Source organism: Heterodontus francisci, chromosome 10, assembly GCF_036365525.1.
Source record: "Heterodontus francisci isolate sHetFra1 chromosome 10, sHetFra1.hap1, whole genome shotgun sequence".
NCBI classification, from domain to species: domain Eukaryota; kingdom Metazoa; phylum Chordata; class Chondrichthyes; order Heterodontiformes; family Heterodontidae; genus Heterodontus; species Heterodontus francisci.
The window spans coordinates 100,741,388-100,767,284 of record NC_090380.1 but is presented as its reverse complement, the minus strand read 5'-3'; the positions used below and the strand labels follow the sequence as shown (position 1 = coordinate 100,767,284).

General features: G+C 41.3%; 1 protein-coding gene across 2 annotated transcripts in view; it reads right to left on the bottom strand.

The window, feature by feature from the left end:
• The window catches only part of LOC137374683 (bromodomain and WD repeat-containing protein 3-like), a 197,287-nt gene that overhangs the window by 148,732 nt on the left and 22,658 nt on the right, over positions 1-25,897 (bottom strand). For both annotated transcript variants that reach the window (XM_068041166.1, XM_068041167.1), the window contains exons 6-10: positions 23,580-23,678; positions 23,324-23,484; positions 12,406-12,627; positions 11,051-11,151; positions 1,595-1,665 (exon numbers count right to left, since the gene is read on the bottom strand). In XM_068041166.1, the coding sequence (XP_067897267.1) occupies positions 1,595-1,665; positions 11,051-11,151; positions 12,406-12,627; positions 23,324-23,484; positions 23,580-23,678 (654 nt within the window). The remainder of the gene's footprint in view (positions 1-1,594; positions 1,666-11,050; positions 11,152-12,405; positions 12,628-23,323; positions 23,485-23,579; positions 23,679-25,897) is intronic.

Sequence of the window (25,897 nt, the reverse complement as noted above, 5' to 3'; positions counted from 1 at the left end):
GATGGAGATAAGGATATTTTTTTTTTCTCCGAGGGTTGTTAATCTGCAGAATTCTCTTCCCCAGAGAACAGTGGAGGCAGGGTCATTGAATATTTTTAAGGCCGAGTTAGATAGATTCTTGATTGACAAGGGAGTCAAAGGGCATGAGGGTGGACAGGAAAGTAGAGTTGAGGCCACAATCAGATCAGCCACCATCTTATCAAATGACGGAGCAGGCTCGAGGGGCCGAATAGCCGACTCCAGTTCCTAATTCGTATGTTCCTACATTCCAGAGAGCCAGATGGCGAAGGATAGACTGGGGTCCGATCTTTACCTTTATAAGCTTTTATTTGCAAAGATACACTTTCCAAACTTGCACCTCCAAAACCAGAGTTGCAGTCTGGTCCTTTATATAGCAGCACCAGTGTATCACCAGTTAATGCCCACCACCTGAATATAATTAAACACAATGAAAATACAATTAACACTAGACTCCTGGGGATCTTCAGAGGCAACGGAATGAAGGCAGGAAGAAAAATAATCGCTGCAAATACTCTGGCTCGGATGGGATAGATTTGAGTGTAACCAAGTGAGGGCATTTACAACAATCTGGATAATGGAAGAGAGGCATTGAAGGAGAATAGCACAGTTAACCACATCAAAGGCTGCAGGGATGTAGAAAAGAACTAGGAAGGATAATCCACCAGGGTTGTAGTCACAAAGAACATTGTATGTGATTTTGCTTAGGGCTTGTTTTGGTGCTCTGGGCATGGCAGAAATCTGCTTGGAGAGATTCAAGTGGAGTTGCAGGAAAGATGGATTTGGAAAACAACAACTCATTCAAGTATTTTGTAGAGGAAAGGCAGGCTGAAGATAGTATAATAATTTGCAAAGACATAGGAGTCAAGGGTGATTTTTTTGTGAACGGGATGATGAAAAAGGAGAACGGGCCATTTAGCCCCTAGCTATATTTTACATTAAATTTTGTTGATTTTGAGTGGTTTTTTTCTGGCAGGCAAATATTTTCTCTTTTTGAATACCAATCACCAGTGGGAGTCTCGGCCACCCCCGTCCCCACCACCAATCCCCCTCAAAATTTCTCAGTAGGGAATAAGACAGCTCAAGCCAATCAGAGACAATCTGTTTTTGCTAATGGTGATTTAGTCATCCCTTAGTTGAACACAAAAATGTATTATGGTAATTGCAAATAATGAGACAAAGCAGCGCTCACACACTCTCTTATCCCTCTTCCCATCTGGTCCAAGGCAGTCACTGATGCTGGGAAATGCCTTCACACCAGGAGTGCTCCAATACCTCACTAAAATATCTACGTTTCATATAAACCTTTAAAATAAGAGTTGTCAAACGAATCATCAGGATATTCCCATACTTAGCTTCACATGTACGGACACACTTTCCCACAGGAGTATTGCATAATGATCAGAAAAGGGAATTTTGGCCAATTCTTCCCTTTCCTAGTCTCAGAATACATCACTGCATTTACCCTCCTACCCCAAGGAAATTTCTACAAAGCCACTTTAAATTAAGTTCAGAAGTTTATGTAGGTGTTATCTGTACCTTTGGCCTTAAATTAAAAAGCGTTTCTGTCACTTACCAACACTAAATGAGGAACAAATCATTGGAGAACCTGGTCTGGACCGCTCCGTAAACTTCAATGGCTGATTCCTTATTTAAAGGCGATATTGGTCAATGCACTCAGACAAAAATAAAACGGTTTTAAACAGAACTATTCACTGACTAAATTCCACTATTTCTTTTTCTACTTTCAGATAATTATGCCATTGATTTATTTTTTTCATTCATAAATGCTGGCCTGGCCAGCGACGCCCACATCCCATGAATGAATAAAATAATATATAGCAATGTAGCAACCCAGGCTTAACACTCCCAGTTTTGTCAGTCTTATTTAATGGCCCGGATCTTGCAGTTTCACATTTACTTTGGCTGTATTCAGTGGAAATCAACATACAAATTAGGAGCAGGAGTAGGCCACTCGACCCTTCGAGCCTGCTCCGCCATTCAATAAGTTCATGGCTGAACTGATTACTCCACATTTCCACCTACCCCCGATAACCTTCCAACCTCTTGCTCATCAAGAATCTATCTGCCTCTGCCTTTAAAATATTCAAAGACTCTGCTTCCGCTGCCTTTTGAGGAAGAGAATTCCAAATACTCACGACCCTCACAGTAAAAATTTCTCCTCACCACTGTCTTAAATGGGCAACCCCTTATTTTTTTAAAAACAGTGACACCTACTTTGAGATTCTCCTACAAGGGGAAACATCCTTTCCACATTCACCCAGTCAAGACCCCTCAGGATCTTTTATGTTTCAATCAAGTCACCTCTTACTCTTCTAAATTCCAGCGGACACAAGCTTAGCCTGTCCAACCTTTCCTCCTAAGACAGCCACCCATTCCAAGTATTAGTCTAGTAAACCTTCTCTCTACTGCCTCCACCACATTTACATCCTTCCTTAAACAAGGAGACCAGTATGTACACAGTACTCCAGATATGGTCTCACCAATGCCCTGTATAGCTGAAGGATAACCTCCCTACTTTTGTATTCAATTCTCCTCGCGATAAACGATAAGATTCTATTAGCTTTCCTAATTACGTGCTGTACCTGCATACTAACCTTTTGCAATTCATGCACTAGGACATCTAGATCCCTTTGCATCTCAGAGCTCTGCAATATCTCGCCATTTAGATAATATGCTTCTTTTTATTCTTCCTGCTAAACTGGACAATTTCCCACATTCCCACATTATATTCCATTTGCCAGGTCTTTGCCCACTCACAACCTATCTATATCCATTTGTAGCCTCCTTATGTCCTCTTCACAAGTTACTTTCCTATCTATCTTTGTTTCATCAGCAAATTTAGCAACCATACCTTTGGTTCCTTCATCTAAGTCATTTATATAAACTGTAAAAAGTTGAGGCCCCAGCACAGATCCCTCTCATTACATTTTGACAACCAGAAAATGACCCATTTATGCCTATTCTCTGTTTCCTGTTAGCTAACCAATCTTCTAACCATGCCAACATGTTACCTCCTACACCTTGAGCTTTTATTTTCTGCAATAACCTTTGATGTGGTACCTTATCAAAAGCCTTCTGGAAATCTAAGTACAATACTTCTACCGGTTCCCCTTTATCCACAGCACATGCAACTCCCTCAAGTACCATCAATGTACATTAATTTGTTAAAAGGGAAGATTTGACCCTCAGTATATTGCAGCAGTTGAAAAAGGTCAATTTGGTTGCAATATCGGCACATGTGGAGGTTAGTGTAAGCCCAGGGGCTAGGAAAGGGAGATAATCCAAGAACTGGTTCTTCACTTGAAGCTGGAGAAAGAAAAAGGATATTTCTGCTAGCATTCAAGTAGAACTAGCCAAAATTTAGCTAAAGATAAGACTGCAAAGAGAAAATGAAAGACAAAGACAAATTGAAGTGAGAAAACTTGAATTTTATCCAGAGGATAAAACTAGATAAGGAAGACAAAGAAAAAGAATAATAAGAAATGCAAAAATTGGCATTAGGCCACGAAGTGAGAATGGAAAGACTCAAAGTTAGTGGCCGTACATTGGGGGTGAAAATTGAGGCTGACCCAGGTGAAACTCCTCGTAGTTTTGAATTGGCAAAGAATATACGCTTGGTACCTAAATTTTTGAAGGGGGAGTAGAAATGTACTGTTCGTCATTTGAGAAAATTGCCATGAAGCTGGAGGGGCCTAAATCATCTTGGCCAATGCTCCTAGAGTGTTTTTGCAGTGAAACCTTTGGAGGTGTATTCATCAGATGAACACATGAAATTATGACAGAGTAAAGACTGCTGTTATCAATGCCTATGAATTGGCATCAGAGCCTACAGATGAAAATTTAGGAATTTAAGAAAGAAACAGGGCAAGACATATAGAACTTACTTGAGAGGAGGAAATGGTGTTTGATAGGTGGTGTAGATTGATGAAAATTGCACAAGATATGGAGAACCTTAGGGAAGTAGTTCTGATGGAAGAATTCAAAAAGTGTGTCCCTTCAGGACTAAGGTCCCACCAGGAAGAACAAAGTTGGTAAAACAAGGGATGCACAGTAATGGCAGATGATTACAAAATGGGCCACAAAAGCAGTAGTTTCCAGTTTGGAAACTTTCAGAGAAGTTGGAGAGATAGGAAGTTTGATAATGGAGAGAGATCTGGTTCTATTGCGAAAGATGACAAAAGAGACAGACACACCTCAGGTTAGTAATAGAGAAGGCCAGGAGGAAAGGTTTGGTGAAGGCTGTATGTTGGAAGTGGAAAAACAAGCCCGCTGCATGTGTACAGTCGAAGGGTGTATCCACAGGAGATGCTATCCAAGCATTCACATCAAGCAGGTAGTTTTCTCCCATATTCACTGATAGAGTGAATCAGATTACAGAGAAATATAGAAGTTTCTGCTAGAGGATGAGGTATCCCCACAGTCGTCTGGTGAAGCAGGCAAGTTGATTGTGCGCACCTGTATCTCTAAGGATGACAGTCACTGATATTGGCAGGTGACATGAATTTCTTCCCCAGTAGTTTGCTGAATGCAAAGCTGTTAATCCAAAGGATAGATGGAAACTATTTTTCCGTTTCTTAATATTGGATTAATTTAAATGTGACTTAGTCACTGGTCCTATTACCATAAGGGTCATTCCTAGTTTTCCCATTCAGGAGGTAGATTTTCTGCTAGGAAATGACTTGGCTGGGGTTAAGGTGGCGGTATCTCCAGTTGAGGTTGCTAGGACTGAGGTTTTACAGGAAGAATTTCCCAATATTCCCAGACTGTGTTGTGACTGGATTCCAGGCTCACAGGGATAAACAAGGTAAGATGGATTCAGTTGTTGTGGAGGACAATTCGAGTGTTTGGCAGAGACCTTTTTCAAGAATTTAGATAGGGATGTTGGTGATAAAAGGCTCCAAGGCTAGCAATGGTGAATTGTTTAGCAGATCCTCCTTGCGAAACAGGCAGACCCTGACTTAAGAAGCTTTTCGCAGACATGTTCTGAGGCAGAGGCTGAGCAGGTCCGAATGCTATTATGTCAAGAATGACATTCTGATGAGAAAGTGGAGACCTCCCCAGGGGTCCCCGATAAGGATTGGGCTGTAATCCATCAAATTGTTGTCCCTCCTTGCTACTACATTGAAATTTTGAGAATTGTCCATGAGATACCAGTTGCAGGCCATTTGCGTATTTGGAAGACACAAGCTAGGATAATGAGCATTTTTAATGGCCGAAGCTGCACAGGGATATGGTTGACTTCCGTAAGACATGTCACAAATATCAGATGATTGGGAACCTGAAATGTTCACTCACAGATGCTGCCATTAATACTGGTATCTGCTTTTGACGAACTGTTTAGTAGGGTTCTTGTGGATTATGTTGAACCTATACACACAAGGTCACAAGTATCTCCTAACCATCATGGATTTGTCCACCCGATTTCCAGAGGTAACACCCTTGAAAAAGATCACAGCAAAAGTGTGATTGAGGAGTTAATCCAGTTTTTCCCTTGGTATGGATTGCCAGAAGAAATTCAGTCTGACCAGAGGTCAAATTTCACATCAGGTTTATTCCAAGAGGTCATGTGTAATTTGGGAGTGAAGCAGCTCAAATCGTCTGCTTATCACCTGCATTCACAGGCACTTTGGAAAATTATCAACAAACCCTAAAGAGCATGATCAAGGCCTATCATTTTGCATAGCCCCATGACTGGGATAAAGGGATATAATTGTTATTTGCAACCAGGGATACACCAAGTGAGTCTCCTGGTTTCAGTCCATTCGAATTGGTCTGTGCGCATAAGGTTAGGGGTCCTCTTACACCCATTAAGGAGAGATTTTTGCCACAGGAGGAGGAAACTACCCTCTTAGACTATGTATCAGAGTTTCAAGATAGACTCTCAAAAGCTTGTGAGATTGCCAGAGAATATCTTAAGGTTTCTCAGTAAGTGATGAAAACCCAAGCAGATAGGGCAGCATGGACAGAGTGGATAGTCAGAAGCTTTTTCCCAGGGTGGAAGAGTCAGTTACTAGGGGACATAGGTTTAAGGTGCGAGGGGCAAAGTTTAGAGGGGATGTGCGAGGCAAGTTTTTTTTTTTTACACAGAGGGTGGTGAGTGCCTGGAACTTGCTGCCAGGGGAGGTGGTGAAAGCAGATACGATAGCGACGTTTAAGAGGCATCTTGACAAATATATGAATAGGAAGGGAATAGAGGGATATGGGCCCCGGAAGTGCAGAAGGTGTTAGTTTAGGCAGGCATCAAGATCGGCGCAGGCTTGGAGGGCCGAATGGCCTGTTCCTGTGCTGTACTGTTCTTTGTTCTTTGTAAAGCTTGTACTTTTCAACCCGGAGATAAAGGTGCTAGTTTTGCTGCCTTTGTCTGGCGAACCATCAATAGCTAGATTTAGTGGACCTTACTTTATCAAAAGAAAACTCAGTGAGGTGAACTATTTGGTTCGTATCTCAGACAAACAGAAATGTCATGTGAATATGCTGAAGAGGTACTATGACTGTGAATATAGTCAGTAAGTAGGTGTAGCATAGATGGTAGAGAATGTAGATGGTGACACTGGTGCACGTGATACTCCAGAGGATGAGTCTGAGACTGAGTGTTTCCAGATTGAACCTCTTGCAGTGAAGCCAGCTAACACAGAGGTGTTAGAGGGTCTGATTAAGCTGCTATAACACCTACTTGAGCACCAGAGGAAAGACATGGATAACCCTATTGAGGGAAATATAAGTTGGTGTGTACAGATAAGCTAGGTGGTACTTCTCTGACGATTCATGAGGTTGATATTGGAGAAGCTAAACCAATTAAACTAAACCACTACAGACTCAATCCCAGTAAATTGGCCAAAGTCAGAGAGGAGGTTCAAGGGACTAATGATATAACTGAACATAGTCAAAGTAGTTGCAGTTCTCCTGTTGTTTAGTACCAAAACCAGATGGTTCTCTGAGGTTCTGTATAAATTACCAAAAGATTAATGTGGTAACTAAGACAGATTCCTATCCGATCCCAAGGTTTGAGGATTGTGTTGATAGGGTGGGGAACTCAGCCTTTGTTAGCAAGATTGATTTGCTTAAGCGATATTGACAAGTCCTCTTGTCTGACCAAGCTAAAGAAAAATCTGCTTTTGTGACAGCAGATGGTCTGTTCCAGTATAAAGTCATGCCATTTGGTATGACGAATGCACTGGCTATATTTCAAAGATTGGCCAATCAAGTGATTGCGAATTGTATAATTGTGTTGTGTATATTGTCATGCAGACCCCCACCTGCCAAGAATGAGGCATATTAATTTTGTCATATGGACACTGATTTTGAACTGTTGCTGGAGTGAAGAAATAACTTGTTAAAGAGATCACCAGACCTTTGACTTGAGGACATTTGCATACTAAGAGACAGTGCTTATGGAGACAAAGGACTACTCCCTGGGCCAATTAACCCAAATGGTATTTTGATCACCAGACACTGAAGGTGTAAGGAAGTGCATTCCAGGGACAGCTAAGATGACACAATCCACAAATGCAGGAGTGGTTAAGCCAGTTAGTCACGTGACTGGCCTGCTGGCCAATTTGGAGTTGAATTGTGCCACACAGAAAGGAACAGAGACGGCAGAATTTGCAACTGAAGCTGGAACAAGGAAGCCTCTCTCCTGGCTGTCTCTCAAGAGAGAAAAGACTCCGACATCGAAACAGGTTGAAGTGTGCACTGGGCCCCAATGACTTGCAGAACTTACCAGCAACCAAAGACTCCACACTGAACTTAAAGGACTGTAATTATAATCCCGATATTGCCTCAAACTTTTTCCCTCTATTCTTTTCTACTTCTTCTGTTTCTAACTGCATATGTTTATCACGTATGTATGCTAGCGTGGTCGCATTGCATATTCATAGTCGTTAACCAGTTTAGAGTTTAAGATTAATAAGCTTCCACCTTTCTTGTTTAAATCTAAGGAAACCTGTCTGATTTCTTTGCCTTACAATTGGAGCAGTGAACAAGGATTCACTGAGGGGGAGCTAAAAACAGTTTCTAAAAGTAAACCCTGTTATGGTTAAACCAGGCAAAGGCTGAGAGGGAACCCCTAAACCCCTTCTCACTTGGTCATAACATTGATGACCTTTTGGTGTACAATGACATGTGGAGTGATCACATCAGACATTTAAGAGCCTTGTTTCACAGGCTGGCCAAGGTAAATCTGGTCATAAACCTGGCAAAGCGCGAGTTTGCCAAGGCCAAAGTCACTCAGTTAGGACACATCGTGGGTCAAGGTTAAGTATTACCACGAAAGGCCAAGGGCTAAGCGATAATAGATTTTCCTGTACCCAAGACAAAGAAGTGTTAAGGTTTCTGGGTATGTGTGGGCTCTACAGGAAATTTGTCCCTAATTTCAGCACAGTGACTAATCTGTTGAAGAAGAACGTGAAGTTTGAATGGTCAGTCATGCCAAACAGTATTTGAGAAGTTAAATGCCATTTTAATAAAAGATCCAGTTCTTGCAGCCCCAGATTTTAATAAACCATTCAAAGTGGTTATTCATGACAGGAGTAGGAGCAGTGCTGCTCCATGATAATGATACTGGTATGGAATGGCCCATTAGCTACCTCTCGAGAAAGGTCAATAAACATCAAGCAAAGTACTCGACCATCAAGAAGCTTCAAGTCTTGTCCTGGTTTTACAACAGTTTGAGGTACATGTAACCAATAGTCAGGGAGAAATATTGATTTATACAGATCACAATCCACTTGTGTTTCTAAAAAAAGTTCAGAACAAGAACCTCCAGCTATTTTGTTGGAGTTTGATGCTACAGCCATTTACACTGAAAATTGTACATGTTGCAGGGAAAAGCAACATAATTGCTGATGCCCCATCCAGAGTTTAAAGAAGGGGTGTAAAAGAGAAGGAAGACCCGGGTTTGATAATTTTATGATGTTTGAATCCTAATTGTCACATTTACTTGTGTTTTGTTATTGTTTATGCCCCTACGATTTTGTAAATATGATATGCATAATTGTGGAATATGAAAATGTTAGCTGTACTGTATACAATGAGCTATTTGTTAAAATGTTTATGATGTTAAGAACTTGTATTTCTAAACTATCGTAAATAAAACCTTACTATGGTAACGCTTTCTTTTCCCCATTGGGGTGGGGGGAGGGGGTGGAAGTATGATGGAATCTGAGATTGCTAACTTGAAGGAAACCAGAACTGAAACAGAAGCTGGAAAAACTTCAGGTTTCCTGGGAAACTGACCCTGGGTAGAACAAGATAAAAGGAGACAAAGTCCTCCCCAGACCAGGCAGATTATGCAGGGGTGGTGCGCTAGAAAGCGAAGACTCAATTCCGGAGTCAGCCATGCAGTGCACAGGTTGTCACTGAAGAACTCAGATAAAGGGAAGACTGGTAAATCCACGCTATCAAGACTGATGGGTACAGAGCTGGAGGAGATTCTGGAGAAATACACACCTTGTGAAGACCGTACCTGGGGAGTTCAGATTGAGAGGGAACTGCTGTTAGGAAAACAGCAGCTAAATCATTGAAGGAGCTGAAAATCTGCCTGAGAAACTTCAGAGTTGTGAAGAACTGTGTGACTGTAATTGTTACATGAGACCCATCTCTGCTGTATCTGATAGCCAAGGTATAATTTGTAATATAGCTATACTGGCCGTGATTTGTCTGTTGCTTCTTGTTTCATTTATATTGGTTTTGGTTTGAGTGTTAAAGTAAAATTTATAAAAGTGAAATCTTGTCCATTTGTTTTGGGGGTTTCTGAAATTGGGGTCGATCTGTGAATTCAATTCTTTTCATTTGTTGATAGACTCAACAGGGATCATAACATGGTTCACACTCGTGTTACAATTTCAATCATGTGTTCCTATTACCTCATGTCAATCAAGTCATAGAGTCAGAGAGATACAGCACTGAAACAGGCCCTTCGGCTCACCGAGTCTGTGCCGACCATCAACCACCCATTTATACTAATCCTACATTAATCCCATATTCCCTACAACATCCCCACCTTCCCTCAATTCTCCTACCACCTACCTACACTAGGGGCAATTTACAATGGCCAATTTACCTATCAACCTGCAAGTCTTTGGCTGTGGGAGGAAACCGGAGTACCGGGCGGAAACCCACGCGGTCACAAGGAGAACTTGCAAACTCTGCACAGGCAGTACCCAGAACTGAACCTGGGTCGCTATAGCTGTGAGGCTGCAGTGCTAACCACTAAGTCTGCTAGCAAGTCTGACAAAAACCAAATCTCTGTCATATTCCGGTAGAGAAAATAATCCTGCACTGAAATCAACCAGAAAATCTATCCATTAACTAATGATCCCTCCCTATACCAATCTGATCTAAATCCTTTAGTCATCCTCATTCTGAAGATCTTCTGTTGTGCTTCTACAGATGTCATACGGCACTGAAATATTCTAACCATTACTATTTAGGTAAAAAAAATAACATCCTTCGTAAGTACCAGTAAAAGTAGAAGCTGCCAGCAAGCAAGTGAACAACCATTTTCAAAATGGGTAAACATAGTGACTTCTCATTATCGAACAATTACTTTTAGCCAAAGGAGTTCCTATTATGATGGATAATTAAACCTTTAATGTAGCATTAAAATTGGCACTGCTCAGAATTATTATATTGCATCTTAGCAATGAATATGAATGGAAAACATCAATGCTTTTCTTAAAAATATTTCAAATCATTGCTACTAAACTACCAAATTAATAATGTGCAAAACTGTAAAGATTAGGTCAAACAGGAGATAAAGTTTTTAAAAATGAAATGGAAAAAACTATGCTTCCTAATATGCAAAAATTGGAGTTTTAAAGAAGTTAAAATTGCACTAAAACCACTTTTAAGCAATTACCATAAACCTTGTTTCTGCATTCTTATTAGAACAATTCTGAATTCTAAAGCTAGCTCTTTGCAATTTTATTTCTGTTTAAATAATTGGTAAAAAAACAAATATCCTCAATTAACGTGTTCAAATCTTTGTGCAAGATTTAGTAAAACTTACTTGAACTTCAGAGTATTTGGATCCCACTGCCAAAAGCAAACACTCCCATCAGATCCTGTTGAAGCCATGTACCGCACTGAACCTTTACCCATAGGACAAAACTGGAATAAATGCAGAAAGAGGCAATGTACCAGATAATCATCAGATTTTGAATCACATTTTTAAAAATCCTCATTCAAAATCAATTATACAGGCAAAAATAAACTTCCCTCCGCGATGACTTTTTTTTTACAAAAAGATTCATACAAATGATCTTAACTATATTTGTTCATTAGTCTCAAATAAAACAGTTCAACCATATTTCCAACTTTGCTTTAAGGTAGCTGCATTTAATAAAAATTAAAAGACAGGAAAACTGAGTTTAAATACCAACAGTCTCTGGTCTTAAAAATAATTATGGTTGCGGTTATACTGTGCTCAGCCTAAGAGATTAGTAGCTGAAAAGAGCTGTATATATGTTTACGTGCATGCAGGGACCACATCGCCCAGCAGCCAAATTTTCAATGTGTTCAGATGGTGGGCAGGACCATGAACTTTCTTTAAAAAAACCTCTGCTTCAGTTTATAAAGTACTCAATAGATCTCCTCCTTCAGCTTTTTAAAACTTATCTTGACACCACAATGGAATAATGTTCCACACAATGTCAATCCCAAGTCCAAAACAACTTGCACAACTGGATCTCATACTGCAATATTCTGAATTCCTGAGACCTGACTCCGGAGTTGCATGGTCAATGATGCAAAAATGACAGTACAGCTCCACTTTAAGAACAAAGATATTCAAGTTGTTACAATACAAGTATATCTGTTAGTCTGACGGCAGGTAGTGAAGACTTTTTAATGTCATCAATCCACTGAACTTGGACCTTTCATACAGCAATGCATTTGAAAAATCATGTAGTTATACTGCCTGATCACATCATTCTGAAGGGGGTAGAGTTTCACATTTACATGTATATGTAGAATGTGGTTTCAGACTCCTTTACTGTCAATTTGTTTTCTGAATTGAATCAGCAGAAACAGAATGGTAGCACAAGAAGCTATCCAAGCTTTATAACAGAAGTAAATACATAGTTTGCGCCAAGGCAAAACAGAATTGAGCTTTCAGAGTTCAAAATAGTCGTGTTAACTTGCTGAAATCACTATTTGAGAGGTCAAACCAATGAAACAACAGAGTTACACAAATTTGCTATCAGCATAATGAAAATTTCAAATACAACACCGAAAGTATAATGGCAGAATTTAGGACAGAGTAAAAACCTTTGAAGGCATGAATGACCACGTATTACAGATTTAAGTGAGAACATTTACACCCCATTATTTAAGATTTCATAAACTATATATTAGTCAAATTACCTGTAGAGAGGTAATGGATCCCGTGTGTCCCTGTAGCACAGCTACTGGAGCACACGTTTTCAAGCACCAAACTCGAATTAGTTTATCACAGCTGCCGGCAGCTAGCATAGTGTTCTCATAATTCACAGCCATGTCAGAAATCTCAGTGGAGTGGCCACGGAGGGTGGAGAGTAATCGACCAGTGTGTGTGGCCCAGATCTTCACCAGACAGTCATCTGAGCCCTGTAAGATAATTAATATTTTGACATAAAATACAAACAAGAAATACTCAGCACGTCTGGCACCATCTGTGGAGAGAGAAGCAGAGTTAACGTTTCAGGTCAGTGACCCTTCATCAGAACTGGCAAATATTAGAAATGTAAAAGGTTTTAAGCAAGTAAAGCGGGGGTGGGACAAGAGATAACAAAAGAGGTGTTGATAGGACAAGGACACAGAATAACTGACCAGAAGGTCATGGAGCAAAGGCAAACGGTATGTTAATGGTGTGGTGAAAGACAAAGTGTAGTACAGAGAGGATGTTAATTGACAGAAAAATGAACAGCCCTGGCCCCAAGCACAAACATGAAAACAAACAGTGGGTATGCACAGTAGAAACGAACTAAACAAATAAAAAAGAACTAAAAATAAAAAGGGGGGTCCCCGTCATGCTGTAGCATGCCTAATCAGTAAATGAGGTGCTGTTCCTCGAGCCTGCATTGATGTGCGCTGGAACACTACAGCAATCCCAGGACAGAGATGTGGGCATGAGAGCAGTGGGAGGGGGGGTGGTGCGGTGCTGTTGAAATGGCCAGCAACCTGAAGCTCGGGGTCATGCTTTTGGACTGAGCGGAGGTGTTCCGCAAAACAGTCGCCCAATCTGCATTTGGTCTCCCCAGTGTAGAGGAGACCACATTGTGAGCAGTGAATACAGTATACTACATTGAAAGTACAACAAGTAAATAGCTGCTTCACCTGAAAGGAGTGTTTGGGGCCTTGGACAGTGAAGAGAGAGGAGGTAAATGGGCAGGTATTACACCTCTTGCGATTGCGTGGGAAGAGGATGAGATGGTGGGGGTAACGGAGGAGTGGACCAGGGTGTCGCGGAGGGAACGATCCCTTCAGAATGCTGACGGGAGGGGAAGATGCGTTTGATACTGGCATCACACTGGACATGGTGGAAAAGACGGAGGATGATCCTTTGGATGTGGAGGCTGGTGGGTTGGAAAGTGAGGACAAGGGGAACCACGCGGTTCTGGAAGGGAGGGTAAGGGGTGACGATAGAGGTGTGGGAAATGGGCCGGACACAGTTGGGGGCCCGGTCAACCACAGTTGGGAGGGGGGCGGGGGGAGAATCCTCGACTGAGGGAAAAGGAAGACATATCAGAAGCACTGTTGTGGAAGCTTGCATCATCAGAGCAGATGCGTTGGAGACAGAGAAACTAGGAGAATGGAATAGAGTCCTTACAGGAGGCAGGGTGTGAAGTGTTGTCGAGGTAGCTGTGGGTGTTGGTGGGCTTATAATGAACATTAGTAGACAGCCTATCCCCAGAGATGGAGACAGAGAAGTTGAGGAAGGGAAGGGAAGTGTCGGAGATGGATCATGCAAAGGTGAGAGCAGGGTGAAAATTAGAAGCAAAGTTGATAAAGTTTTCTAGTTCGGGGCGGGAGCTGAAAATGGCACCAATACAGTCATCAATGTACCGGAAAAAGAGTTGGGGGAGGAGGCCTGAGTAGGACTGGAACAAGGAATGTTTGACATATCCCACAAAAAGACAGGCACAACTAGGACTCATGTGGGTACCCATAGCAACACCTTTCACTTGAAGGAAGTGAGTGGAGCTGAAGGAGAAGTTGTTCAATGTGAGAACAAGTTCAGCCAGGCGGAGGAGGGGGGCAGTGGATGGGGACTGTTTGGACCTCTGTTCAAGGAAGAAGCGGAAAGCCCTCAAACTGTCCTTGTGGGGGATAGAGGTGTAGAGTATGTTGCTTTATAATCTGAATATTGCAGAGCTTTCAAACCCTCTTATATAAAACATCACTCCATCTTTCATCCTTCCAATTTAAGTGTACATCTAACACAACTTGAAGCAACTTCAGTAATCTAACATACTGAACATTAACTATGCATCCCACACACATAGAACTTTGCACAGTAGTTATAGCAGAAAATGAAAATTTGGTAGAAGCATAAAAATTAATTTTGAATCATTTTTGCCTATAATGTGGAGCTCAAATCAAACTTTAATTAAGAGTCATTCCAGCCAAGAGAAGTGCTAGTAAGGCAAAGACTAAATGACGTTTTCATTGATGACCAGAAAATTAAGTTTGCAAGAAAATATGAAAAGCCGCCTACAGATTTCATTCAATGCAATCAGCTATTGAAAGCAATCAAAAAGAACATGCTTTTCTCTGTCAGATTTACTTTGACGAGAATTCATGAAATAAGGAACTGGGCTTGGATGTCTATTTCAGGTGTTCAGACCTTCTTGTCATTAGAGATTGTGACCATAATCCTTGAGATTAAAGGCCTGCTCAGGTCAGGGGAAAAAACCCAACCCAAACCCGACAGAACCACATCAGACCTGAGCCCTACCCGGCCCCAAGCCCGACCCAAACACCAGAATGTTCCCTTTACGTACCTTGCGACCCCGAATCTGCAGGAAGCTGCAACATGAGCGTGATGACGTCATAGAGACGCTCACTTGCTCGCTGCGCAGACTCAGAGTTTCCCTCCTTGCCATCCCGGACTCCCAGCTCAGGTACGTTTTTTACTTTTAACACTTACCAGCACAGCAAAATGCAATACTCACTTTGTGTGTCCGACCCGGACCCGGCCAGAGCTGAGCCAAGCCCGAAAGCCGGACCTGGAAGAGCGATCGGACCAGTCGGGTTCGGGTCGGGTAGCAGGCCTTTACTTGAGATACTCTCCGAAACCACAGTTACAGGTGGAACCAGGCAGAGTTCAGATGTTAATTTAGGATTTCACAGATAGCAGTTACTTAAAACGAAAGTGACCTAAAGTTGAGGACAACTGGTCAAATTTCACTGTAGATTGCACAAACTGAATCATACAGTCATAGAATGGGGATAGCACAGGAGGCAGCTATTCGCCCTATCATGGCCATGCCAGCCCTCTGTAAGAGCTACTTAACTCGCCCCACTCCCCAGCCCTTTTCCTGTAGTTCCGCAAATTTTCTCACTTCAGATAATTATCAAATTCTCTTTTGAAAGGCACAATTGAATCAACCTCCACCACAATCTCAGGCAGTGCATTCCAGATCCTAACCACTCACGGCGTAAAAAAGTTTTTCTTCATGTCACCTCTGGTTATTTTGCCAATTACCTTCTATCAACCAAGTGTAGGGCAAAAAAAAAATGTGAAGATCACCAAAACAATTTTGCACATTATGTACCTGAACCAAAGTACAACAGAGCACAACACATGAATTTTGTTTCATGTATTCTTGAGAATTATTAATTACAGCTGTAAATGGTTTCTGAGATAATGGGTTGAAATTATTAATTATAAGCTAATACAACAAGGAGGAACTCATGAAATAAAAACAAAGTGCTGGAAATACTCAGCAGGTCGGGCAGCATCTGTGGAGAGAGAAGCAGCGTTAACATTTCAGGTCTGTGACCTTTCATCAGAAGGAACTCATGTTCTGTCACTTAAAGATTCATCCAAATCTCTCAAAAACATTACCATAATGAAATTCTGGTGCATCTAAACATAGCAAATTAATCAACAGAATTCATTTTTAAGAACAAATTTCAAATATTAAGCTTTTCGATACTCATTGGCCAGGTTATTTTGGAGAAGAAAAATCAACAGGGAAACTAACCATCTGAACTATTTAACCTCACTATTCACCCAACCTTCATAACAGCAGCTGATTACAATTTTAATGAACATTATTCAAGCACAACCATCATGCAATATCATTCTCATATGTTGCTTTCATTAGAGTTCTTCCATAGCCAAAATTCATCTTAGCCACGATTTCAATCAGCTATTTATTTTTTTCCCCATACAAGTTGGCACCTAACGTGTCAGTTGCCACCAGTTCCCAAACTCTAAATTTGCAACTTTCCACCTATAGGAGTAGGACCAACAGCCTTACTTGCTACAGACAAGTCCTTTACATTGTAATTTCTATCACTATTGCAAATAGAGTAGATAGATTCAGTTGAAGGATCAGAACCAACACAGGTGTGATGTCCCTTCCATGTTCTAATTTACATGATTCTATCCCAAATGAGCTTTGAGAACTGGCACACAACAGAGACTTGATGAAAAATGACAAGAAATTCCTTTTTAAAATTAAAACTTGAGCCCAAGTAGCTATGAAGAATCACTATAAATCTCCTTCATTGAACTACTGGGCTGGATTTTACCTTAGGTGGATGAGAATTCGCCGACGTGAACCGGTGGCGAACCCGCTTCCGCCTAGCCCGGGGATCAGTCCCACATTTTATGGGTCCCCGGGCTTTAAATGTCCCGAGGCAGGACCTCCACCCACTTGAGGGAGGAGGTCCCGCATCACTGAGCTGCTGGCCAATCAGCGGGCCGGCAGCTCTTAATCCCAGCAGCACCACCGGGAGCAGTGGCCACCGCTGGGATTCTAGCCCAGCCGAAGCCATGGATCCAGGAAGGAAGGTAAGTAGGGGCATGCCTCACCAGGGGGAAATCGGTCCTTTCTTGGTGAGGCTGGAGTGGTCGTTTGGGGGGAGGGGGGCATCTTGGCTCCCGGGGATGGGTTGGGAGGCAGGGGCAGCCCTCAATCGGGCACCCTCTGCCTGATTGCCGTGCGCCCCCCTCCGGGGCGCGGAAAGGCCAGCAACTATTGCTGGGCAGCCTTTCACGTCCCCAACACGCCCACTTGCCACGGGTAAAACACCCATGGAGGTGGGCGAGGGCCCTTAAATGGCTGTTATGTGGCCAATTAAGGCCCTTGATTGGCCTCAGGCGTGCAGGCCGTTTCCCATCCCGCGATCAACGCCGTAAACTTGGCCGGAGGCGGAAGTGGGGCGGGTACTCCTCCTGGAGCCACCCGCTCAATTTTACGCCGCCCCCACGCCACCATCCGACCCGCTGGGGCAGCGTAAAATTCAGCCCACTGTCTGCCCACAAGGGTACACTATTGAAATTGTTGTAGTTTCGTCTTCTGAGTACTTCAATATTGATTAATATAAACATGATACTCATCATCTAAGTTTCATTAACTTAATGTGTATTTTGCTTATGACAAATTTACAACAAGCAAGTATCTATCGAGCTCATCAGCATGTTGTTTCAGTCCTGATCTTGTCTCCATCTCAAATTTTAGTCTCATTTTATTTTTGCCTTCTTCAGAAAGGTAATCGTAATTTTAGGTTTATTGACAATCCAACAACTTTAAGCAAATGTATTTTCCTTCTCAGTTTAGAGAATAAAAACCCTGAAAGGATTTTCTTTTAAATGTATATTAATTTTTTTCTTTCACTCCATAGTGTGTACATCATTTTCACTTGTCTGCTGTCCTTGTCCTTCTAGATGGTGGAAGTCACAGGTTTGGAAGGTGCTGTCGAAGGAAACTTGGCTAGCTACTGCACTGCATCTTGTAGATGGTATACACTGCTGCGTCAGTGGTGGAGCAAGTGAATGTTGAAGGTACTGCATGGAGTGCTGATCAAGCAGGCTGCTTTGTCCTGGATGGTTCGAGCTCGAGTGTTGTTGGAGCTGCACTCGCCCAGGTAAGTGAAGAGTATTCCATCACACTCCTGACTTGTGCGCCTTATAAATGGTAGGCTTTGGGGAGTCATGAGGTGGATAACTCGCCGCAGAATTCCCAGTCTTTGACCTGCTCTTGGAGCCACAGCATTTACAAGGTTGATCCAGTTAAGATTCTGGTCAATGGGATGTTGATGGTGGGGGATTCAGCAATGATAATGCCATTGAATGTATTGGGAGATGGTTAGGTTTTCTTTATGGTGATGGTCATTGCCTGGCACTTGCATGGCATGAATGTTACTTGCCACTTATCTGTCCAATCCTGAATTTTACCCAGGTGATTCTGCATGCGGGCACAGACTGCTTCAGTATCTGAGGAATTGAGAATGGTGCTGAACGCTGTGCAATCATCAGCAAATATCCTCACCTGACCTTATGATGGAGGGGTTATTGATGAAGCAGCTGAAGATGGTTGTGCCTAGGGCTCTACCCTGAGGAACTCCTGCAGTGATGTCCTGGGACTGGCATGACTGGCCTCCAACAACCACAACCATCTTCCTTTGTGCGAGGTATGACTCCAACCAGTGGAGAGTTTTCTCTGTGATTCCCATCTTCAATTTTGTTAAGGGTCCTTGATGCCACACTTGGTCAAATAATACCTTGATGTCAAGGGCAGTGACTCTCAGAATCACAGAATTGCTGCAGCACAGAAGGAGGCCATTCTGCCCGTCATGTCTGCGCTGGCTCTCTGAAGGAGCAATTCACCTAGTGCCACACCCCTGCTTTCTCCCTGTTGCACTGTACATTCTTCCTTTTCAGATAACAGATCAATTCCCTCTTGAATGTCTCAACTAAATTGCCTCCACCACTCTCAGTGTATTCCAGATCTTAACCACTCCCTGCGTGAAAATGTTTTTCCTCATGTCGCCACTGCTTTTTTTGTCAATTGCCTTAAATCTGTGCCCTCTTGTTCTCAATCCTTCCATCAACGAGTACAGTTTCTCTTTATCTACTCTGTCCAGACTGCTCATGATTTTTAATGCCTCTATCAAATCTCCTCTCATCCTTCTCTTGTCTAAGGAAAAAAAGAGTCTCAACTTCTCTAAGCTATACATAACTGAAGTTCCTCATCCCGGAACCATTCTCAATCTTTTCTGCACTCTCTCCAATGCCTTCATATCGTTCCTAAAGAATGGCACACAGAGCAGGAAACAATACTCCAGTTGAGGCTGAACTAGTGTTTTATGCAAGTTTAATTTAACTTCTTTGCTTTTGTACTTTTTATGCACCTATTAATGAAGTTTAGGATGCTGTACGCTTTATTAATCGCCCTCTCAACTTGTCCTGCCACCTTTAATGTTTTATGCATATATACACCCTCTCTAAAATTGTACCCTTTATTTTATATTGTGTCTCCACATTCTTCCTACCAAAATGAATCACTTCACACATCTCTGCATTAAATTTCATCTGTCGCTTGCCTGCCCGTTCCACCAACCTATGTCCTTTTGAAGTTCTACATTATCCTCCTCACAGTTCACAATGTTTCCAAGTTTCACATCACCCGCAAATTTTGAAATTGTGCCCTGCATACCAAGGTCTAGATCATTAATATATTGGGAAGAGCAAGGGCCCTAACACCGACCTCTGGGGCACTCCACTATAACAGTCCAAAACACATCTACTAACCACTACTCTCCGTTTTCTGTCACTCAACCAGTTTCATATCCATGGTGCTACGGTCGTTTTATTCCATGAGCTATAACTTTGCTCAAGTCTGTTTTGCAGCACTTTACTAAATGCCTTTTGGAAGTCCATGCACACCACATCAACTGCATTACCCTCATTAACACTCTGTTACCTCATCACAAAACTCCAGCAAGTTAGGGAAACACAATCTGCCCGTAACAAATCCATGCTGCCTTTCTCTAACTAACCCACATTTGCTCAAGTAACTTAATTTTGTCCCAAATTATCACTTCTGGAAGCTTCTCCTGCACTGAGATTAAACTGATTGGCCTGCAGTTGCTGGACTTATCATTATACCTTTTTTGAACAAGGGTGTAACATTTGCAATTCTCCAGTCTTCTGGCACCACCCGAGTCTAAGGAAGACTGTCACCTCACCTCTGGAGTTCAGCTCTTTTGTCCACGTTTGGACCAAGGTTTTGAGCTGAGTGCCCTTGGCGGAACCCAAACCGAGCATCAGTGAGCAAGTTATTACTGAGTAAGTGCCTCTTGATAGCACTGTCAACAACACCTTCCATCACGTGATGACTGATGGGGCAGTAATTGGCCAAATTGAATTTGCCCTTTTTGTGGACAGGACATACCTGGACAATTTTCCTCATTGTCAGGTAGATGTTAGTGCTGTAGCTCATGATCATGCTCAAAAACCTGGCACTCAATTCACCTCTGACATGAAGTACATAAAAGTAGCCCTATAAAACATATCAAGACAGCCCAACATGATGATTCCTTCTATAACATTATCATGGATTTTTTTTTTAAATAATTGTTTTACTGACTCATTTGTCAATATACTATTGTGAGAATAGGACTCTGTCTTTCACAACGCAGTAATTCTAAAATGTTAACTGCATGTTTTGTTACTCGGGTTTCCATTTTTTGTTAAAACTTGAGAATCTGTATTTTAAAAACTGAAAAGGATTTCATGGATGCTGGAATCTTGAAGCTAAACTTTGGGTGTTTTACTTAAAAGGAAGGTCAACAGAAAGTTGACCAGTAAACAATTTTTTTATTGGAAGGCACATGCTTGTAAAGAACCCAGCAGAGGGGTTGACCTGAAGAACAAAAGAACAAAGATAATTACAGCACAGGAACAGGCCCTTCGGCCCTCCAAGCCTGCGCCGATCCAGATCCTCTCTCTAAACATGTCGCCTATTTTCTAAGGTTCCGTATCTCTTTTCTTCCTGCCCATTCATGTATCTGTCTAGATACATCTTAAAAGACTCCATCGTGCCCGCATCTACCACCTCCGCTGGCAATGCGTTCCAGGTGCCCACCACCCTCTGCGTAAAGAACTTTCCACGCATATCCCCCCTAAACTTTTCCCCTTTCACTTTGAACTCGTGTCCTCTAGTAATTGAAACCCCCACTCTGGGAAAAAGCCTCTTGCTATCCACCCTGTCTATACCTCTCATGATTTTGTACACCTCAATCAGGTCCCCCCTCAACCTCCGTCTTTCTAATGAAAATAATCCTAATCTGCTCAACCTCTCTTCATAGCTAGCGCCCTCCATACCAGGCAACATCCTGGTGAACCTCCTCTGCACCATCTCCAAAGCATCCACATCCTTTTGATAATGTGGCGACCAGAACTGTACGCAGTATTCCAAATGTGGCCGAACCAAAGTCCTATACAACTGTAACATGACCTGCCAACTCTTGTACTCAATGCCCCGTCCGATGAAGGAAAGCATGCCGTATGCCTTCTTGACCACTCTATTTACCTGCGTTGCCACCTTCAGGGAACAGTGGACCTGAACACCCAAATCTCTCTGGACATCAATTTTCCCCAGGACTTTTCCATTTACTGTATACTGTATAGTAGCAAGAGCTACTTGCTTATTGACAAGTCAGGATTTATGGTGTCATAGGACTTGCCTCTGGAAAGCTTTTTGTTTCATTTTGAACTGTTTAAAAAAAGCCAGCTGGTTTGGCTAAAACAGACAGTTGGAGTTTGATTATTGACCTGCCAGGAGAACAGAAGATCCAACCCATCTTTCTCTCTTGAAATGCAAATCCTGCATCAAGTTGTACTGTTGCCTCCTGTATTTGAAGAAATCCTTAAAGTCTGCAGAAAACTTTGCATCTTTGAAGGAACTTTGCATCGAATGTGTGAGAATTGAAACCTCTGTTGCTGTACACCTGTTGCAAGAGCTATGTGAAGTCTTCTGTAGCTGCATTTCTTGAAAGCCGACCAAGACTGTTCATGTTCATCAACATTGCCTGGAAAAATTCCTAGTGGCAGACACCTAATCGCCTTTGGGACACCTCGCAAAACAAAGGACTTCCATACCTTCTTTTAAGCATAAGTGTTGTTTTTATTCCTTCTATTTCTTTCTAACAGCTGTGAACAAAAATACTTTTTGTTGTTCCCGGTTAACTGGTTGTGTAAGTGAGTGTGTGTATGATGTCTAGGATAAAAAATAAGGAGCTTTAATATTTCAATTCGCGTATATGTTTACTTCATTATTGGTTAAGACTTGGTTTATAATAAATGGATAATTTTGTTGTTTATTAAAGAAACCGGGTTAGTGTGCTTTATTCTGGGGACAAATAAAATACCTGATTGACTGTTTCAGTAAGTGGGAAAATTTGAATATATGTTGTGATCTGTGGAGAAGTGGGACTGAATTAACAGTACTCTCCTCCCACCTTGGTCATAACAGTCTGAACAGACCTCTCTGTCCAAATAGGATGATGAACTTAGCGAAGTGCTTGTGATTAATGAGTAACTGAAACATGTGAGTCACATTAACACTTACTATTGTCTGTAAAAAAAAAATCAATGAATTAAGCTCATAACGGGTGATTATTGGTCCAGATCAAAGAGGATACATCTGTAAGATGTTGGAAAGGGCAGGAAATGCCTATGTACAATTAATTCAGGATGCATAAACTTGCAGGGTAAGCAGGAAACCAGAGTTTAAGCTGGCCTGGACAAAAATGGATGGACTTATTGAGTCAGATAACCAGCATTTTGGGGCATAAAGAATAAGGATTGTGAATGGTTAGATACAGGGCAGAGGAGAGAACATCTGGCTTGTACAGGTGGATGTGAATGCTGGCTGAAGGAGCCTAACAGTTGCCTTGCTAAAGAACAAGGTAACGAAGACAATGCACACTATTCTGTCCAGTGACAGAAAAGTAATAACCAAATCAGAACTGCAAACAGCTGCTGTGATACACTACTTTGTATTGATCTCTGCTGTGTAACCAATAAAGAGTTTTCTGTAACCAATTGGTATCAAGTCCAAATCCTTAAGAATTTTACATTTCCTATCTGAAAATTATTTGGCTTTCCACTTCGTACCTCACTATTACAGAATAAGGATAGCAATTTAGGACATGGAAAAACTGCAACATTTTCGCTAATATATCACACTAATTGATATGTAATCAACATCTTCAATTATTAAGTGAACAAAATTCAAAGCAAAACACAAAATACATTTTGTCCTCGCAGAAAATCATTACTTACAGTAAAAATCCTGTGTCCAGTGCGATCAAAAGCAACACAGTACACAGAAGACAGATGTCCAAGAATCCTGCGGTGCATCTTTATGTGTTGATAGGTACTGACTGGAAATATGGAACTAAAACGTCCACTGCCCGTCAACTGTCTGCCACGGACAATCTCCACTGCAATAATAATTTTGCACAATGTTGAATTTTCTGAGAAAGCTCCAGTTAAACATACAGCATCATTACAGCAGAACTGCAGTGATCACACCTACCAACACTAGGTGGACTCCAATAGGTAATGGGCACTTCTGGTGGTCTTCCTCTATGAAGAGCTGCAAAAGCTGAGCCTCTCCATACCACCTGTTTGCAATCTTAAATCAAGAAAACAAGCTTCATTATTAACAAATCGATCATATTACTTAAGACAAGATACAAGGAACCTTGTAAGCACTGCATTTCTTTTGTTCAAAGTACATTCAAGTATTCAAATGAAAATGCTAGTTTGTTTATATAAACTGCAAACATAGTTGCCTCAACTGATTTTTATGCCGTATTAAGTAACTAATTCCTGATTAACAATTTTATGGTTGAGCCACGCAAGCAGGCCAAAATGGGAGAGAAAAATTTGGGTCTTGACTCGACTACACGAAAAAGTTAAACTTTTAAGTTAAAGTTAAAAAGTTAAACAAATTAACCAGAACCAGTCAACACAAGTTTTATCACATTATCAAGGAAGTCACATCAAATTCATGATGACCAAACTAACACTGCACAAAAGCTAATACACGTTTATCCATATCATAAATAAACTTAATATTTTTTGAAGGAGTATTGCACACAGGTGATGAAATCAATCTGTCACATGGCAGAAGTTTAAGCAGAAAGGCAGCCTGGGAAGTTTGGCAGGGACCTAGAGGAAGCAACCTAGGAGAGGAATCAAATCAGGGACATGGCATTCAAGGAACAAAGTGGACTTAGGGAATGAATAAGTCGAAGATACGATAGCAGTCCAAGAAGCTAGGTGGCCTAAAAACAGGGGCGACAGCATAACAGATTTTAAGCAGCAAGGTATCAGGATGTGGTAGCAAGCTGGAAAAAGAGGAATAAAGTGTCCAATTGATCCGACACAACAAAAGAATCAGCAAATGGGACATACATGGCCCAAGTAGCAGTCTTTCCCTGCAAAGCTTTGTTTTGTGTTTTTGGCAACTGAACATAAGAACACAAGAAATAGGAGCAAGAATAAACCACACAGCTCAAGCTCACTCCGCCATTCAATATCATGGCTGATCTTCGGCCTCAACGCCACTTTCCCACCCATATCCCTCGATTCCCTGAAAGACTAAAAATCTGTCCATCTCAGCCTTAAATATATTCAATGGAGCTTCCACAACCCTCTGGTGGAGAGAATTATAAAAATTCACAACCCTTTGAGTGAAGAAATTTTTCCTCATCTCAGTCCTAAATGATTGGCACCAGTGCTTGCTCTTCAAAGCACTGTTGGTTTATCAAAAGAACTAGCACTTAGCAAAACCATCATATTACTAGTTTTCCAGTTTACCAAGAACAAAATATGCTATGTACAACTCCCAGCTGAATTGTAGGTTAATCACAGGCTCCGGAGCAGAAGGATTGGGAGCGCACCATTTCATATCTCCTGATATGATTAACTAAGTGAGAAAAGTACATTGGACTTCAAAAGTTTTAGACTTAAACTTAAAACACACATTTCAAGATGCTGACATTTCTAATAACATGCACTAATATTAACAAAGCTAAATTCACTGCTGTTTCACTATACAGAAAAGTACCATAAACATTACAACAAAAAATGTGGTTAACATTTATCACGATATATTTAGCATACAGATGCCAATGATCTGTACGAATGACCTAAACCAATATGCTTTAATGGTAAATCAATACACTTATGTGATACGATTAATCTATTTCTCCCTCTAGTATCACAGCTGGAAATGTTCTCATTTGGAAGGACAAAATATGTAACTCTACTCCTGTAAATTCAAATAGACAGTGTAAACATTTCATAAGCCTATTACACTTGACCTGATATTTTAGTGAAAATATTGGATGAATTATAACAAAATTTATACATATTTCTGTATCAGCAAAGAGAGGTAACTGAAGTCGAGAACCTAATTTGTGGAGTGCATTCATTTTCGGGAAAGTTACCGAAGTTAACTATACAGAGTTAACAACTTCTGAAAAGCTAACTGAAATTTGCTTAAAACCTCAGGAGAACATAACTGGTCAAAGTCTTGATATAACAATAATATAGGTTAACAAAAGGTAGTTAAGATAAACTAGACAACCAAACTAAAACTAGAAATTTACACCAAGAGTATTAAAATGTGTTTTGACACTCTCACTTTCAGCTTTGAAATGTTTTACCACTGGGTATACCAGCACTTTGAATATATCTGTAAACTGTCACCAAACATTGCATCATGAAGTGAGTTTTTTTTATTCATTCATTCATGGGATGTAGCCGTCACTTTCCCTTTCTTAAAGCATTTTGTCCTCAATCTGGTGCCAATCTTCTATACCCCACAAACTACTTTATTCACCA